Source organism: Ambystoma mexicanum, chromosome 9, assembly GCF_040938575.1.
Source record: "Ambystoma mexicanum isolate Mex_15411 chromosome 9, UKY_AmexF1_1, whole genome shotgun sequence".
Lineage (NCBI taxonomy): Eukaryota > Metazoa > Chordata > Amphibia > Caudata > Ambystomatidae > Ambystoma > Ambystoma mexicanum.
The window spans coordinates 1,071,692,504-1,071,707,479 of NC_090931.1; the positions used below are offsets into that span (position 1 = coordinate 1,071,692,504).

The window sequence follows — 14,976 nt, forward strand, 5'->3', positions numbered from 1 at the left end:
TGCCTTTCTTGCTAGCAGGCAAGAATGGACTGAAGGGAAGTTACTTTACTTCCATATTTGTGGCATATGCCGGTCGTGCAGTACAGGGATTGCTTAGATGCATGTTTGACAGCTCATCAAAGTCCTGCATAACTATGCAAGTGGTGCAGTACTGGTTCTTCATGTAATCCTGTGAGTGGAGATGCAGGTGGGCAAACAGACATGGAAGTTGGTGCAACAGTGCTGTTAAGCAGAGATTGTGGGTCCGCTAAGCACCTAAGTTCTGCAAAAGCATACCAAAGAGACGGGGGGGGGGGGTAATGGGGGTTGCGAGAGCTCCTGTGCAGAGTGAATCCTCTGAACACAAATTTGAAAGAAACTTCTTAAAGCAACCTCATGATTGAAGAAAAATGTTGCCCATTGAGATTTGCAGACATCTGCTGGATGAATAAAAAGGAAAATCCCGTTACCTGGAACTGGGCTAGGCAGCACAGCAATCCATAGCAGTCGAGTGAAAGTAACCAGCTTTTGAAAAAATAAAACACGGAGACAAAATTGAAACTATGCTGGAAAATATTTATTCAGGATACAAAGTACAAAACTAAATTTATGTTACAAGTAAGGTCCTTTACATCATCCAGCAGGGTATTTTACAGGTTAACATTTGCGCGGTTGTTGGAGAACGTACAACTTTTTGGGGAGCATAATCTTGTCCAATGAAGGCCGGGGCTTCTGATCAAACATTTGTGCGGGTGCAAGTGGAAATTCTCGACTGAGCTGAAAGATAAAAATATTTAAAGTAAACATAAAATTGATCAACATGTAAACTATTTTAAATGAAACCTAGTTCAGAATGCTATAAATCCAAAAGACCTTGGCTAGAGTAGGGTTCCCAGACCAATTTCATTTAGATTGGTCCAAGGAGTGTTGCATGCATGATATGGCATTTATAATGCACCTGTACACAAGTGTTTCATTGTTACATGAAAGTTATGGAGATAGTGTTCTGACAAACAATTTCTGGTCCAACTGTCCAAGAAGGACTTTGACATTTCCCACCCTCTAAGACAACCATTCAAAGTTGTATTACTGGTGTTCAAGGCTGTCTATACTTCAGTTCTAAAAACCCAATTCTTATTTTACAGGAAATATTTATTGCAGTTTCCAATAAAGTTGTAATGCATAGACTGCTCACCTCCAAGTAGGTGGCAAGATGCACAGAGCAGTTTGTGCTGTAGATCACCATCTTGAAACGGACATTCAGTGGCTCTCATAACAGACTGCCTTAGAGGAATAGAATGCAGTCACTGAGGCACCTCCACCACACCGCCTCAACCCTACACAGTTCAGCTTGGTTGCATATGGTCTCATGCAGAAAGGAGTTGACCTAGCAGTTTGGGCTCGACTGCCACCACGCTCAATTTGCAGATTGTTTTTCATCTCTGTAATGGCTTGGTTGCCTGAAGAACTATGGTCCGGAGGTTTGCCCAAAATTATGCCAGGGGTTCGAATGTATTACAAACCCCCCCCCCCCCAGCCATCACCACTTGCCAGGCTTAATTCTAAGCAAAATTAAGTGGGTAACACTTTGTAATATTCACTCAGTATTCAATAACAGGAATGAAAAATATTCACCGATTCTTAAATTGAATAACGGAGTGTTCAGGAGCTGACTGCGATGAGTCTGGAGACACCCCGACTCAAAAATACATGTGAAGCAGAAGGCTGGGTAAATAAAACCTAGCCACACAGTCGCTCTGTCCCAGGTTGGGATTAACAGAGCGACTGTGGCTACGTTTCTTTTACTCAGCCTTCTGCTTCACATAGGCTTAATTCTAAACCTTCCAGCCAACATCTCTTGTTTTGCTATCGTCAGCCCGAGTGGGACTGGTATGCCCAGATGTGGGTCCCATGCCTGCTGGGCCTAGAGACCCAAGCTACTCCTCACTGATTATGCCCAATGAGGCTGAAACCCATCTGGGGATGCTAGTGGTCTCGTGCAGAAGGGAATCGACCAAGCAGTTGTAGGGACTGCCCCTTGGGGTGGGACCAAGTCTGATTTGCATATGGTCTTTCCCCCTTTGTAATGGCTTGGCAGGCCAAGAACGATGGACTGCAGAGTTGCCCAGAGCAATGTCAGAGGTTAAGATTATACTAAACATTCCAGCCATCAACACTTGCTAGGACTCATTCAAAACCTTCAATTCATCACCTCTTGTTTTGCTTATACCTCAAGCTACATCGTGCACTGGGCAGAACAGGACAAGGTCGGAACAGCAGTGTCTCAATGGAATAGCAGGGTACGTGTTAAAAATCTAACAGGGGAGCACTTTACAACTTGTGGTACATGGCACGATTAAGGAATTCACAAGGCATCTTAAAAATTTGAATAAGCCACCCAACACTGCATTTGAAGACGCAGACATTACTGGGAAGGTCAATATAAATGAAACAGGAATGCAGAGTCTGGTGGAAGAAAACATGGAGTAGACAGAGTAAAGGAACAGAATGGAGCCAACAATAAGAATCTAAACCATCAGTGGCCAATCCCAGCAAACGAAAGGACAGTAGTGGAATGGGGCACAAGCTAAGGAAGGGGTGGGGGCTCATAGTTGAGGAATAATACTCCAAGACTAGGAAATGAGGCAGTGGAAGGGAGTAGGACTTGCCATAACATGCCATCAGTCTAAACTGAGCAAAACTAGAACAAAAGACCCGCTTTATTATTGCTCCATAACAAGACCTGGAGAACAAATAAACCCCAAAGCTTGAGAAAATGTATTTTTAGGTGGTCTTCCAAATAGGTAATTAGTACTGGTTTGTAGTCAGTTTCAGGACGACTTAATTCTCAATAGAGACAAATTATTGGAAGTTCTCACTTTCCAATATTAAGACTGACACTTATGACAATGACCTAGTGGAAGTGGAATTGCAATCAGATCACTGATCAAATGTTCACTCTTAATTGTAGCTCGAGTAATACTAGATCACATTGACCGCTTTAGGTCAATGGATTTTGATCTTTCTTATTTGGATGGCCAAACCGCAGTTTGTATTTGAAGCGCAATAACTCAAAAGCAAGCATACACTGGCCATTATAAACTATGCTCCACCTGCCTGCTTCTTGCCTAGAAATCCACTTCGCACAAAGCAAATATTTCTTACCCTGCATCTCATTCCTCTTCCATTACTTTACGGAATGAGTTATAAATTGCACAGTCGAGCCAAACAGAAGTTGTTTTTTCATATACAGCAATCAGAGTCAGAAGCTGCCCATCTCTCTCAATACAAACCCAATTTGCAGAATCCACATGATCCAACATAAGCTAAAGGTGCATTGGAATTTCCCTTACTGAATGTGCACTGCAACCAAGTATCACAGGCAGTGTTACTTGGGGAGCTAAATTCTACAAGATGGGTAGAAATGGGTAACAATACTGCGCTTGTGGGAGATGCAAACTGCATTTGTTCTCTGATCCAATTGACAAATCAGATCAGGGGTAATCCTACATCAATGCACACGTTGTGTGAAGTAGACCAAGGGATGTTGCAAATTGATGGCCAACTGGGGCCTTCTGATGCTTGCTTCTCTAGAAACAGGGAATGTACACATTAGCCTAGCGGACACAGTGAATCGAAATTGTATGAACTAATCTGATTTTTTTCCAGACTTGTTCTTATGAAAGTGCAATATTTAGCTTATGACTCCTCTTAGAGGGAGAGCTATTCAATGGCACATGTCTGCCTTGGAAAAGAGTACTGCTCTTAAAAAAAAAAATCTCCATGGCCATCAATGAAGTTCTTTACCATAAAAAAGATGGACACTGGCAGCATGCATTACACAAATTTGTAGGACACTTGATGCCCCTTTCGTGGGTTTAGCTAGGCTAAGACATCTCACAGCTATTTGGAGAAATTACCTTCTTGCATACTCCATATAAAAAGAATAGTCAACATTGAAATTGGCTAAGATCGCACGATCATATGGTAGATGGCAAAAAGACAGTCAATATTTTAAAATTGTGGGAATTATTGAATTGAGATTCTAGGAGTGATACTTGTAATGTTATTGATGAGGCAACCTGTGTGGCTCACCTTAATCAAATGTGTTCTTGGGGGTGGGGGTTATAATTGTACTATGGCTAGGGAAGATTGGGTGAATAGCTATGGGAGATTTAGGGGACTGGGTGAATAGCTGCCCAGGATTATCCATTGGATGCAATTTAAAAATAAAAACGAATATTTTACAGCCAATGGTCCAGACAAGCTTGCTCCTGCAACAAGCATACAGTGGCAAATTTTATATATGTTTTTATGTATGATTATTTTATTTCTCATTTTACTTAAAGTGGATATCTATTGCTGAAAGTGGTGGTGTTCTCAGATTCATTGAGTGGGTTACAGGCGATTGTGGCAGGGGATGGTGATAGGAAGGATGTGATTTTGGACATTAGGATGAAGATTGACCGGTGTGTGCGTGGGGGTATGGATTTAGAGTTGGCGTGGGTTCCCAGCCACAGTGGCATTTTGGGAAATGAGTTGGTGGATCTGGCGGCGGGTGAGGGTATGAGGAGGGGAGCGATTGATATGAGGTTGCCTTTGAGTATGAATGAGGTGAAGGCTGTGATGAGACGGGTCCTGGATGAATGGCAGGAGAGGTGGGTGAATGGGGTGAAGGGCAGGTGGATGTTCGGTGTTGGTGGGAAAGTATCGGTGAAGGTGGATGCAGGGAGTTTAGAATAGAGGGGGGAGGAGGGGATGCTGAATCGGTTGAGGATACGTCACGTGGGGCTGAACGACTGTCTATTTCGAATAGGGAAGCGTGAATCAAGGGACTGTGCGGTGTGTGGGGTACCTGAAACGGTGGGACATTTTTTGATTAGGTGTGAAAGACATGTTACGGAGAGAGAATTGATGAGGGTTCGGTTGAATGCGTTGGGAGTGGCTGAGCTGAGTGAGAGGATTATACTGGGAGGTGATGGGGAGAGAGGCAGGAGGAGGAGTAGTGTGATGTTGGATTTTGAGAGACAAGACGGGGAGGTGGGAGGAGTTGTGAGCTTAAATGGAGCCAAATAATTAGTGGGTGCGGTGCACATCATCCTATAGGATGGGGAAGCGCCAGCGTGGGTCCGCCCACGCTTCAGATAATTAAGAAGATATCTATTGCTATTTGTTGTGCTGTTATCTTAGGTTATGCTACATTTTATATCAGAATTATTCTATATCTAATTGTTGTATGTTGTGTAATGTTTATTAGCTAAACTGTAACATTAAATAAATTATTATTAGTGTAAATGTGTAACTTTGGTCTCATCTCCATAGGATTCCATGCTTGGATCTTGTGTATACTCTTCAAAATAATTCTTCATGGCGGTTTGCCTAGATACGCCTGCATAAAATAAATTTGACTGTCTAAACCATCTAATTACAGGCCTATAACCAGGGCCATTGTGAAAGCATCTAGTACAATTTTCACATCTTTGAGGGAATACCAACCCTGGGCCTTCCAATACAGGGCGATTAAAATCAACATTTCAGGTGTTTCCAAAAGATCGTAACCTCTGAACAGTCATTTTGACGTTGCTGCATATGTAATCATTGGTGAAACAAGGGAATGCAGTCTATGGCCAGTATTGATCTTACCAATGTCTTTAATGGGGGGGGGGGGATCAATAGGTTAAATTGAAAGTGGAGAATCCAATATGGCTTAACTAATGATATATGGGAATAGGAAAAGACATTAGGCTGAATGTTGAGGGAGACTGGACTACACCCATCCTTCATACTGCTGGCGTGCATCAAGCATGTATTTTGGCTCCCACTTTGTTCCATTTGTATATTTTTGATATTGTAGCATTCTGTATGCTCCTTTCAAGTCAACCTAGGCCATTTGCCTTTTAGCTGGTTAGCTTTTGCAGACTATTGTTTTTCAAGAGCACTCACTTCTGTATAAATTAGAGACAACCTCATTTAATTGCGGATCCAATTCGGTTGTCAATTCCAAACAAGTTTTGAGAACTAAGGTTATAAATGTGATGGTATCAGGTAAAGGAATCGAGAAACAAGTCTTCCATATTCGGGTTTCACACATTGCCTTAGTTTCTAAACAGAAAATGGAGGACTTTAACCCAGATGCTAAGCCCTTGATCCTCCCACTTAAGAAGAATCCTTTATATTTTCAAAGTTCACCATGATCCAGTCACTAAATCCTATACAAGGTTGTTCCAAACATTAGGGTACAACCAAACAGGTCAATTTGACAGAGCTCTTAAATAAGATCCTTTCTTCATCCTTACCAAATTTGATATGAATACATGAACTGGGTTCCCTCTCTTTAGGCACATTGAAGTGTGCTTGCTAGAAAGAAGTGAAAATGTGTTGGTTTGTGGCGATTCACCAATCTGTACCAGATGCTGCATAGTCTCCTGTTACAGCCTTCTGGACATTGCTAGCTACATGTGACATTTGGCCACCCCTGCCATTTCGCCGGATTTCAGCACCTTCACACGAGACGTTGCCTGAAATCGGTGCATCAATGTGGTCATAGGACGGGTCCCAACATAAGTAACAAAACTACAGGCTCAGGATGCACAGTTTGCAAGTAATTTGCACTGCAACAAACTGCACCACGCTGGGGCAAGGCGAAATGTGGGGAGAAAGCAAAGACGTCCCCAGTATGCAGCAGCACACCAACTCTCGACTACCCAAGGTCTGCTCTGGGGGTAGGTCAGCCAGCCACACATGCATTCTCATTGTAGTTTACCCTAGGGAGCAAAGCACATCAAGCGGTAGGCGAATCAGAACAGTGACCTACAGGGTCAATGAGTTTCAAAAATGTATTAGTGTGTTATGTCTGTCCACAGAACTGGTACTTTTTGCTAGTATATACTAAAATACAGACAGCTCTTAACTGATTTTGCAAATATTAGGCACCCTATGTCATCTTAATTGGAAATGGACAGAGCTTCCTGTTGATCTTGTAAATGCAAAAAATATTTTTTTTGGGACTGGTTACTATGGTTAACAATGGTGCCATACATTTTGCACAGCAACTATTCAAAAGAGACTCCCTAGCAAGACATTTAGTTTCCCCCTTTACCTAAATTGTGTGTTGGATGGAACAAGTTACTTACCTGTAACTGTTCTCCAGCATGGGTCTGGCATGGATTCACATGCTCATGAATATTCCCCGTCAGGCTGGGAATCCTCGGTAAAGAAAACAAAATCAGTATCAGTTTCGTTTGTCTTTCTTAGTAGTAAATGATCTCTGGGTCATACTGCCCCCAGCCAATGACTGCCCTCTCCCTAAGCCCCCGCCTCTGGCAGCCATCCTCAGATTTGGTAGCACGCCAAGTGGCAGTATGACCAAGCGAAGAGCCGCAGAGGGGTAGGTGGGAGGGTTTGCATGTGAATCCATGCCAGACCCATGCTAGAGAACAGTTACATGTAAGTAACTTGTTCCTTCTCCAGCATGGGGTCTGGCATGGATTCACATGCTCATGAATAAAAGAATACATAGCAGTATACACATGCACAACCACGGAGGTGGCAACAGGCTCAACATTAAGCAATACAACAGCTCAACATTAAGCATCTCTTACCTCCTCACCTTAAGCGAACAGGTTGCGCAGCACTGCTTGGCCAACCCTGGACTCCTCCCTGGAGTCCCGATCGACGCAGTAGAATCTTGTGAAGGTGTGCGTCGACCTCCACGTAGCAGCCCTGCAGATGTCCAGCAGGGGCACACCAGACAGGAACGCCATGGTAGCAGCGATCGCTCTGGTCGAATGGGCTCGGACAGCCGGGCAGCGGTCGGTTTGCCAACCAGTGACAATGCATGATGCAGCCGGAGAGCCATCTGGAAATGGAAGTCTTCGAGAGAGCCTTCCCTTGAATCACAGACCCAAAGTTCACAAACAGTTGTGACGTCTTCCAAAAACTCTTCGTGCGGTCCACGTAGAACTTCAGCGCTCTAGCTACATCCAGCGAGTGCAAAGTCCTCTCGGCCGGCGTCGAAGGCAATGGGAAGAAAACTGGTAACACCAAGGGCTCGTTGAGGTGGAAGTCTGACGGCACCTTGGGCATGAAGGAGGGGTGCGTCCTCAGCACCATTCTCGGGTCATGAAAAGACAAGTATGGAGGCTTGCAAGATAGGGCCTGAATCTCTCCCACTCGTCGTGCAGAGGTGATGGCCACGAGGAACCTTGTCTTCCATGAGAGGAACTTCAAATGTGCCGAATGCATAGGCTCGAATGGGGCTGCCATGAGCCTGGTCAGCATCACGTTAAGCTCCCACGCCGGGGCAGGAGCCTTCACCGGCGGGAATGATCGGAATGGTCCCTTCATAAATTCCTTCACCAGGCGATGAGACCACAAGGACGCCCGTCCCGTAGTTCCTGGTATAGCGGGAGATGGCAGCCAGATGTATTTTTATGGAGGCGTGAGCCAGTCCAGCTTTGGCCAGCGACAGGTACGGCAGCACTTAAGGGGCCGTAATCCGCAGAGGGTTAATCTTCTGTGCACGGCACCAGACAGAGAACCTCTTCCAGTTATGACCAAAACCCGAGAGTTGAGGACGCCCTGGCCTTTGCAAGAACCTCTGCAATCAACCGGGATAAGCCGGGATATCGTACCCTCCAAACGTGCTGCAGGAGCCAGGCCTGCAAGTTCAGCGACTGTGGGTTGTGATGGAGAATGGCGCCTCCTTCTCTGGAGAGAAGATCCGCGTCCACCGGCAGCTTGACGGGTGGGGACGTTGACAAGTCCAGAAGGTCCGGGAACCAGATCTGCCTCGGCCACGCCGGTGCAACGAGGATCATCCTGCACCTGGACTTCTTGAGCTGGTTGATGAGGCAGAGCAGGAACGGCAACAGAGGGAACGCGTATAGAAACTGGCCATCCCAAGGGAACGAGAAAGCATTGCCCATGCTCCTCGGCTGTGGGAACCTGTTGGCGACCCTCTGGCACTTGGGGTCGCCGTCGCTAACAGGTCGATCTGGGGTTTGCCCCATCGTTGGAAGAGTCGATCCACTTGATCCTGGCGCAGTTCCCACTCGTGGCACGAGCGCAGCTCCCTGCTGAGCGAGTCGGCGATGGTGTTTTTATTCCTGCCAGGTGGAAGGTAACCAGAAACATCCCCTGGGCGACGGCCCAGTGCCACAGATCCTGGGCCTCCTTGGATAGGGCTGGATCTGGTGCCTCCTTGCTTCTGTATGTAGAACATCGCAGTGGTTTTGTCGGTGAAGATACTCACCACTTTGCCCTTGAGGGAACGAAGGAACAACTTGAGAGCCCAGAACACTGCTCGGAGCTCCAGAATGTTGATGTGGAGAGACCTCTCCTCTGGGAGCCAAAGGCCTCTTGCGTGGAGGTCTCCAGTGGAGGTCTCCAGTGGAGGTCTCCAGTGTGGGCGTGCCCCCCCCCCAACGAGGCATCCGTCAGTCTCCTGAAATACCGGGATTTGAAATTCTGTGCCTGTCGTGAGGTGAGCACGGATGCCCCACCATAAGATCGCCTGACGGAACTCCTCGTCGAGAGGGATCCCGTCCTCGGAACAGCCCCTCGCCTGAAGCCAGCGGACATCGAGGAACTCCTGTAGCGGACACATCCGAAGTCTGCAAAGGGGTACAAGATAGATGCATGAGGACATCATCCCGAGGAGGGACTTGATGGACCTCACCCTGGCCACGTCTGTGGCTAGCAGGCGCTGCACCTTGCCCAGGATGGTCTTGGTCCTCTCCTCTGAAGGGGAGGCCAACTGCCCCACTGTATCAAGCTTCGCTCCCAGAAAAAGTGCTATTTGCGATGGAACCAGGTGGGATTTGGGGTAGTTGATGGCGAACCCCAGCTCCGTGAGCAACTGGACGATTCTCGCGGTGTGTTCAGTGGCTAGTTCCCTTGTCCTTGCCTGGATTAGCCAGTCGTCCAGGTAGGGGTACACATGGATCCCCTGCAGGCACAGTAGCGCCGCCACTGGTGCCAGGCACTTGGTGAAAACCCTGGGTGCCGACTTTAATCCGAATGGTATGGCTCTGAATTGGTAGTGGCGTCCCTGAACCACAAACCTGAGTAACTTCCTGTGCCTTTTTAGAATAGGGATGTGGAAGTAAGCATCCTCCAGGTCCAATAGGAAGTCGCCTTCCTCCAGCTGTCCCAGCATGTGCTGGAGGGTGACCATCCTGAATTTCTGCGCCTTGATGTACTTGTTTAAGCGACGCAGGTCCAGGATGGGGCACCAACCACCTGTCTTCTTCCTGACGAGGAAGTACCTGGAGTACACTTGGAGCCCCGGAGCCTTCTGGGGACGAGCTCGATGGCACCTTTGAGCATCGCCCTTGCCTCCAACAGCAGTTGAGCGACATGATTTTCCTTTCTGGCTACGGGAGGAATGATAGGGCACTTCTTTTGGAATTCCAGCGAGTGCCCGCTGGCCAGGGTGTCCAACACCCAACGGTCAGTGGAGATGGACTCCCACACGCTGACAAACTTAGTCAGCCGGCCTCCCACCAGGGTGCTTCGTTGGGGGTCAGTCTTGCTTGGAGGCGGCCTTGGCAACGATGGCGGGATCCCCTTGCTTGCAGCGACCTCTGTAGGCCTCCTGGTAAGAGGAGCGGGCCACTTGGCGGTAAGTGGAGGAGCCACCGCTGGAACCTTTGGAGGCACCCAGTCTGCCTCTGGAGCTCCGAAAGGGCAGTCGCTGTTGAAGCACCCCTAGGGCCCGGGCCGTCTGAGTCGGTCTTGATGGCCTGTTGAGACTCGTCCACCGCCTTACCAAAGTGGTTGTTGCTGTCGAACGGCAAGTCCAACACTCTGGTCTGGACGTCCTGGCGAAAGTCTGTCACCTTGAGCCATCCTCGTCGTTGGAGGCAAACTGTTGCCCAGTTGGCGAAATCCGGTATCGGCAATGTCCGTTGCCACCGTTATGGCATGATCCAACGCCACCTCCCCCTTCCTGCAGAATTTCTAGGGCCTCCGCCCTCTTGTCAGGTAGGAAGTCTAGCAGGGGAGCCATCTTGAACCACATCTCCCTGTCGTAGCGGGCCACGATCGCTAAGGCATTGGCCGCCTTAATCGTCGCCATGACATGACTCGTCGTCCCATGGAGTCCAACTTCTTGCCCTCGCTGTCCGGCAGCGAAGTGGAAGCCGCCGCACCCGCTGCCTTCTTAGCCGCTGCCGAGACGACAAGAGTCCGGCGTGGGCTGGGCCCTGAGGCACAAGGGGGCGGCATCGGGGACTCTGTACTTCTCGTACCTGTCCCTCTTGGTGGAAGGGTTCTTGAGGACAGCAAGCCCCTCGTTCCAGATGTCATCGAGCAAAGGCACCGCGAGGACCGTGTTCCTCTTAGCCTCTTGTCATTGGTACAGAAATCCTTCCCTTTTTTGTTCTTCATGGCAGAGCTGGAAGAGCTCGGATGCCCTGGTTATCATGGCGTGGAAAGAGCCAATTTCGTCAGCTGGGGAAGCCCGCGGGGGGATGATGACGGGACAAGGGGTCCACAGGTCTTGCAGACACGAAGGGCAGAGCGGGGTGGACTGTCCTCCGCTTGTTTGGAGGGCTTCCAGATGGGCCCAGTTCTGGATCCTCCGTCGGGGTCTGTGGTAATCTCGTCCTCATCTCGGTACATAAGGATTGGATTGCCAACAAAACGGCCGCCAAGCTATCCTGGGGCTCGGGTAATTGCTGCGACGGACGGGATGGCCGTTCCACTGGGCCCTCTACGTCGATCACGTCAGCAGGGGCCACCCCCTGGGATCGAACCCTTATGGACCTCTCATTGAGGCCTATGGACCTCTCGTTGAGGCCTGGGGAGTGTGGGGGGGTGGGGGTAAGCTTACCCGGGTTCTCAGACTTCTCTTCCCCAAACCAGAGCACTGGCTCGTGGTCGAACGTGCCGGGGAAGTAGCCCCCTGCCTGGCAGCTGAAAAGCCCGACCTTGCGGCGCTCCCGGTGCCTGCGTACTCGCAGTGCTTGGCCTTCTGTTGGGCCCCCGTCGCCTGGGCGCCCTCACAGGACTCAGAAGCCCGCTCAGACTTTTTGCCTTCTCAACTTCTGTGCCCTTCTCCAGCCAGGCGGTGAGGCGGGAACAACGATCTTGTTTGGTCCGTTCCAAAAGGTTCTTGCAGAACGTACACTCCTTCTCCACGTGCGTCTTGTCCTCATGAAGACAAGATGAGACAGCGAGTGCTCGTCCTCCTTGAAAACTGTTCTGCAATCAGCATCCAGGGCAGCACCTGAACAGCTTGGATCCAGGCGTCGAGCTTCCCTTGTCCTGGGCCATGTCCGTTGAGGTAGGCCGCAGATCTTCCGGAATCCTCCAAGAAGTGTAAACTCGACGAAAACTTCACCCTTGAGGGGCGTAGAAGAATTCCGAAACGGACACCCGTTGTCGGAAGTAGTAACGGTGGAGCTTGAGAAAATCTCCTGAAAAAGCGTGAAAACGCAGCAAAACAACTCGAGAGCTGAACACGAGGACTCCCAACACTTGAGTGTGCCGTGAAAATCTGAGGATGGCTGCCAGAGGTGCCGCTTAGGGAGAGGGCAGTCATTGGCTGGGGGCAGTATGACCCAGAGATCAGTGATTGGTTACTACTAAGAAAGACAGATCAGAAACAAAACTGATACTGATTTTTCTTTACCGAGGATTCCCAGCCTGACGGGGAATATTCATGAGCATGTGAATCCATGCCAGACCCCATGCTGGAGAAATGAGTTTTAAAATCCTACAATTGATGTTTTGGGGCCAGGAATAGGCATCAAAAAAGATAATTGAATGTGTAGACTTGGAAATCCAAGAGCCAATTAGAAACTTTGAAGCATTGTACAGTTTGCCAAGCTACAAAGCAATATGAGAAAGCTCTGTGCATAATTATACTGATTTGGCAGCAGAGAGGCTTTTGTTTTGTATTATGGATGCAAAGGCATTATTAGTTTGATTGAAATCTAGTATTAACTATATACGAGGTAATATAGTAATGTATTTTTGGACATGCAGGTTTTGAAAGATTCATAAACCAAGCAATGAAAAAAATACAACAACTAAAATTGTATAGCCATAGGTACACAGAAGCATTCTGAAAGCTTTGAAATCCCCTTCTCCAAGGCCAGGATGAAAAGGCTCAAGCCGAGAAATCAGTGAAAAAATATAGCAAAATAAATGGCAATTTACATATCCATAACAGTTTACAGCAACATGGCTGGAGATTTTGACACCAACAGCAACACAGGAATTGAATAGTAGAAAGGTTTGACCATCACTGGAAATGATTCCAATCAAGTAATACTTACAATAAATATCTACAACCAACCATCACATGGTGTGTTCAAAACCATTTTTCGATCCTAGATTGAGAAAGGTTTTAACCAACGAAGAAACCAGAAATGTGGTTCCGAGACCAAATGATTCCACAAAATGTGATGCCACAGGATGGACAAAGTGAAATGCCCGTTACACTTTAGTTAATGTGCAGTAAGGTCAGCAGATTTAACACCAACAAAACCCTTGCAATTCAATAGATGTGGGACCAGCTTCGCTCGCGCGCTCCTGTTGATGTCCTCCCCATAATGCATTTGTTATGTCACTGAATCCTTCTCTATAACCTGTATGTGAGCAACAGGAACGCACAGAGTTAAGCTGGTCAGGTCTTCCCACATCTGATTTTCAAGGGTTTTGTGGAGTTAAACTTAAATGTACCTTTCACTAAAGTTTGTGAATTTCATGGGTTTTGTTATAACATTTTTTCCACAGTCCACTAGCCATGGCCTTCAGCAATGGCCTTTGGACGTGTCCACTGTACAGGTTGCCACAGCACTACACAGTCTTTTGGGCCCACTAGCCATAAAAGAAAATTAAAAATACCAGGCCACCAGCCATCGCCTCCACCTCAATGTAGCTATAAAATTAAAAATGTTTGTATTACCATTTCTTTTACATCACCATGTCTTTCTGTAGGCGCCCACAAGTAACTGCAGTTCGCTGTAAAGTGTGCAAGAACCAACACTCTGCCCTCCCAGGCACTCTTCTAGTGTCCCCACTCCTGTTGGTATGCTCCCTCCAGGTACCCATTCCCTCCCTAGCCTTCTCCTTTCATCCGACGCACTTCATTACCAGGTTTTCCATCATAACTGCCGTCATCCCACAGGTAAACCCAGTTATGCAAACACATTGAGCTCTGAACTTGGTCCCCAGCCCCCAATTTCACACAGTGTCCTCTTTTCCACCATCATTGTTCCACTTTTTCAGCTAAATCCAGTTATACCCGTTATAACTGGTTATTTCTTGCATCAAACTATTGACACAGCTATAATTTAGCAGAAGGGGGACTCCCGCCACCCCCCCTCTCCATCAAATATTTTAACTACTGGATGCAATGACCTTGGACCCCTCCTGGAAATGTTATTAGCCTCTCTCCTACAAAGCACCTAGACCACTTAAAGGTTTTAAGGCGCAGGGGAACACCGTTATCGTTCGAATATTTAAATACTACTGGATGGATGAATCCTTAACCAGTCAAGGAAATTAAGTCAACGCTTTGTGCCCAAATGGTTTTATTTGGTCCAAATCTACCAAGCATGTGCCCAAATGGTTTATTTGTTCCAAATCTACAAACCGTTTCATTCTACAGCTGTTAAAAACCAGTACTCTATGGGGACATGAATGAGTAGGCTAAAACCAGAGTTGCATTTTCATGTTCTTAAAACATGAACTGGTTCCCAAATTTTCCAGTTTAGTGGCGCTCTTGATAAAAAAATCACCACAGCCTATAAAGGCTGTAAGGAACAGGTGGCACCCCCTGCTCTGTCAAATATTTAAACTACTGGACAGAACACCACACCACCCCTGATTCATGGCCAAGTTGTTTTGCACCTGGTCCAATTGCATCCAGCAGTATGGGTTGTGTGCTGGAGCAAACTAATTTTCTCTATGAGATAATGAAGGTGGCTTTCACGTGGTGGCCTACCCCCCCTCCCCCGCCCCCCCACCAGTTGCTTGATGCCA

At 47.5% G+C, this 14,976-nt stretch overlaps 1 protein-coding gene across 2 annotated transcripts in view; it reads right to left on the minus strand.

Moving 5' to 3' along the window:
* Nucleotides 1-534: 534 nt before the first annotated feature.
* DAPL1 (death associated protein like 1) overlaps nucleotides 535-14,976 on the minus strand; it is a 56,700-nt gene continuing 42,258 nt past the window's right edge. For both annotated transcript variants that reach the window (XM_069616379.1, XM_069616380.1), the window contains exon 4: nucleotides 535-756. In XM_069616379.1, coding sequence (XP_069472480.1) covers nucleotides 637-756 — 120 coding nt within the window. In that variant the 3' untranslated portion in view covers nucleotides 535-636. The remainder of the gene's footprint in view (nucleotides 757-14,976) is intronic.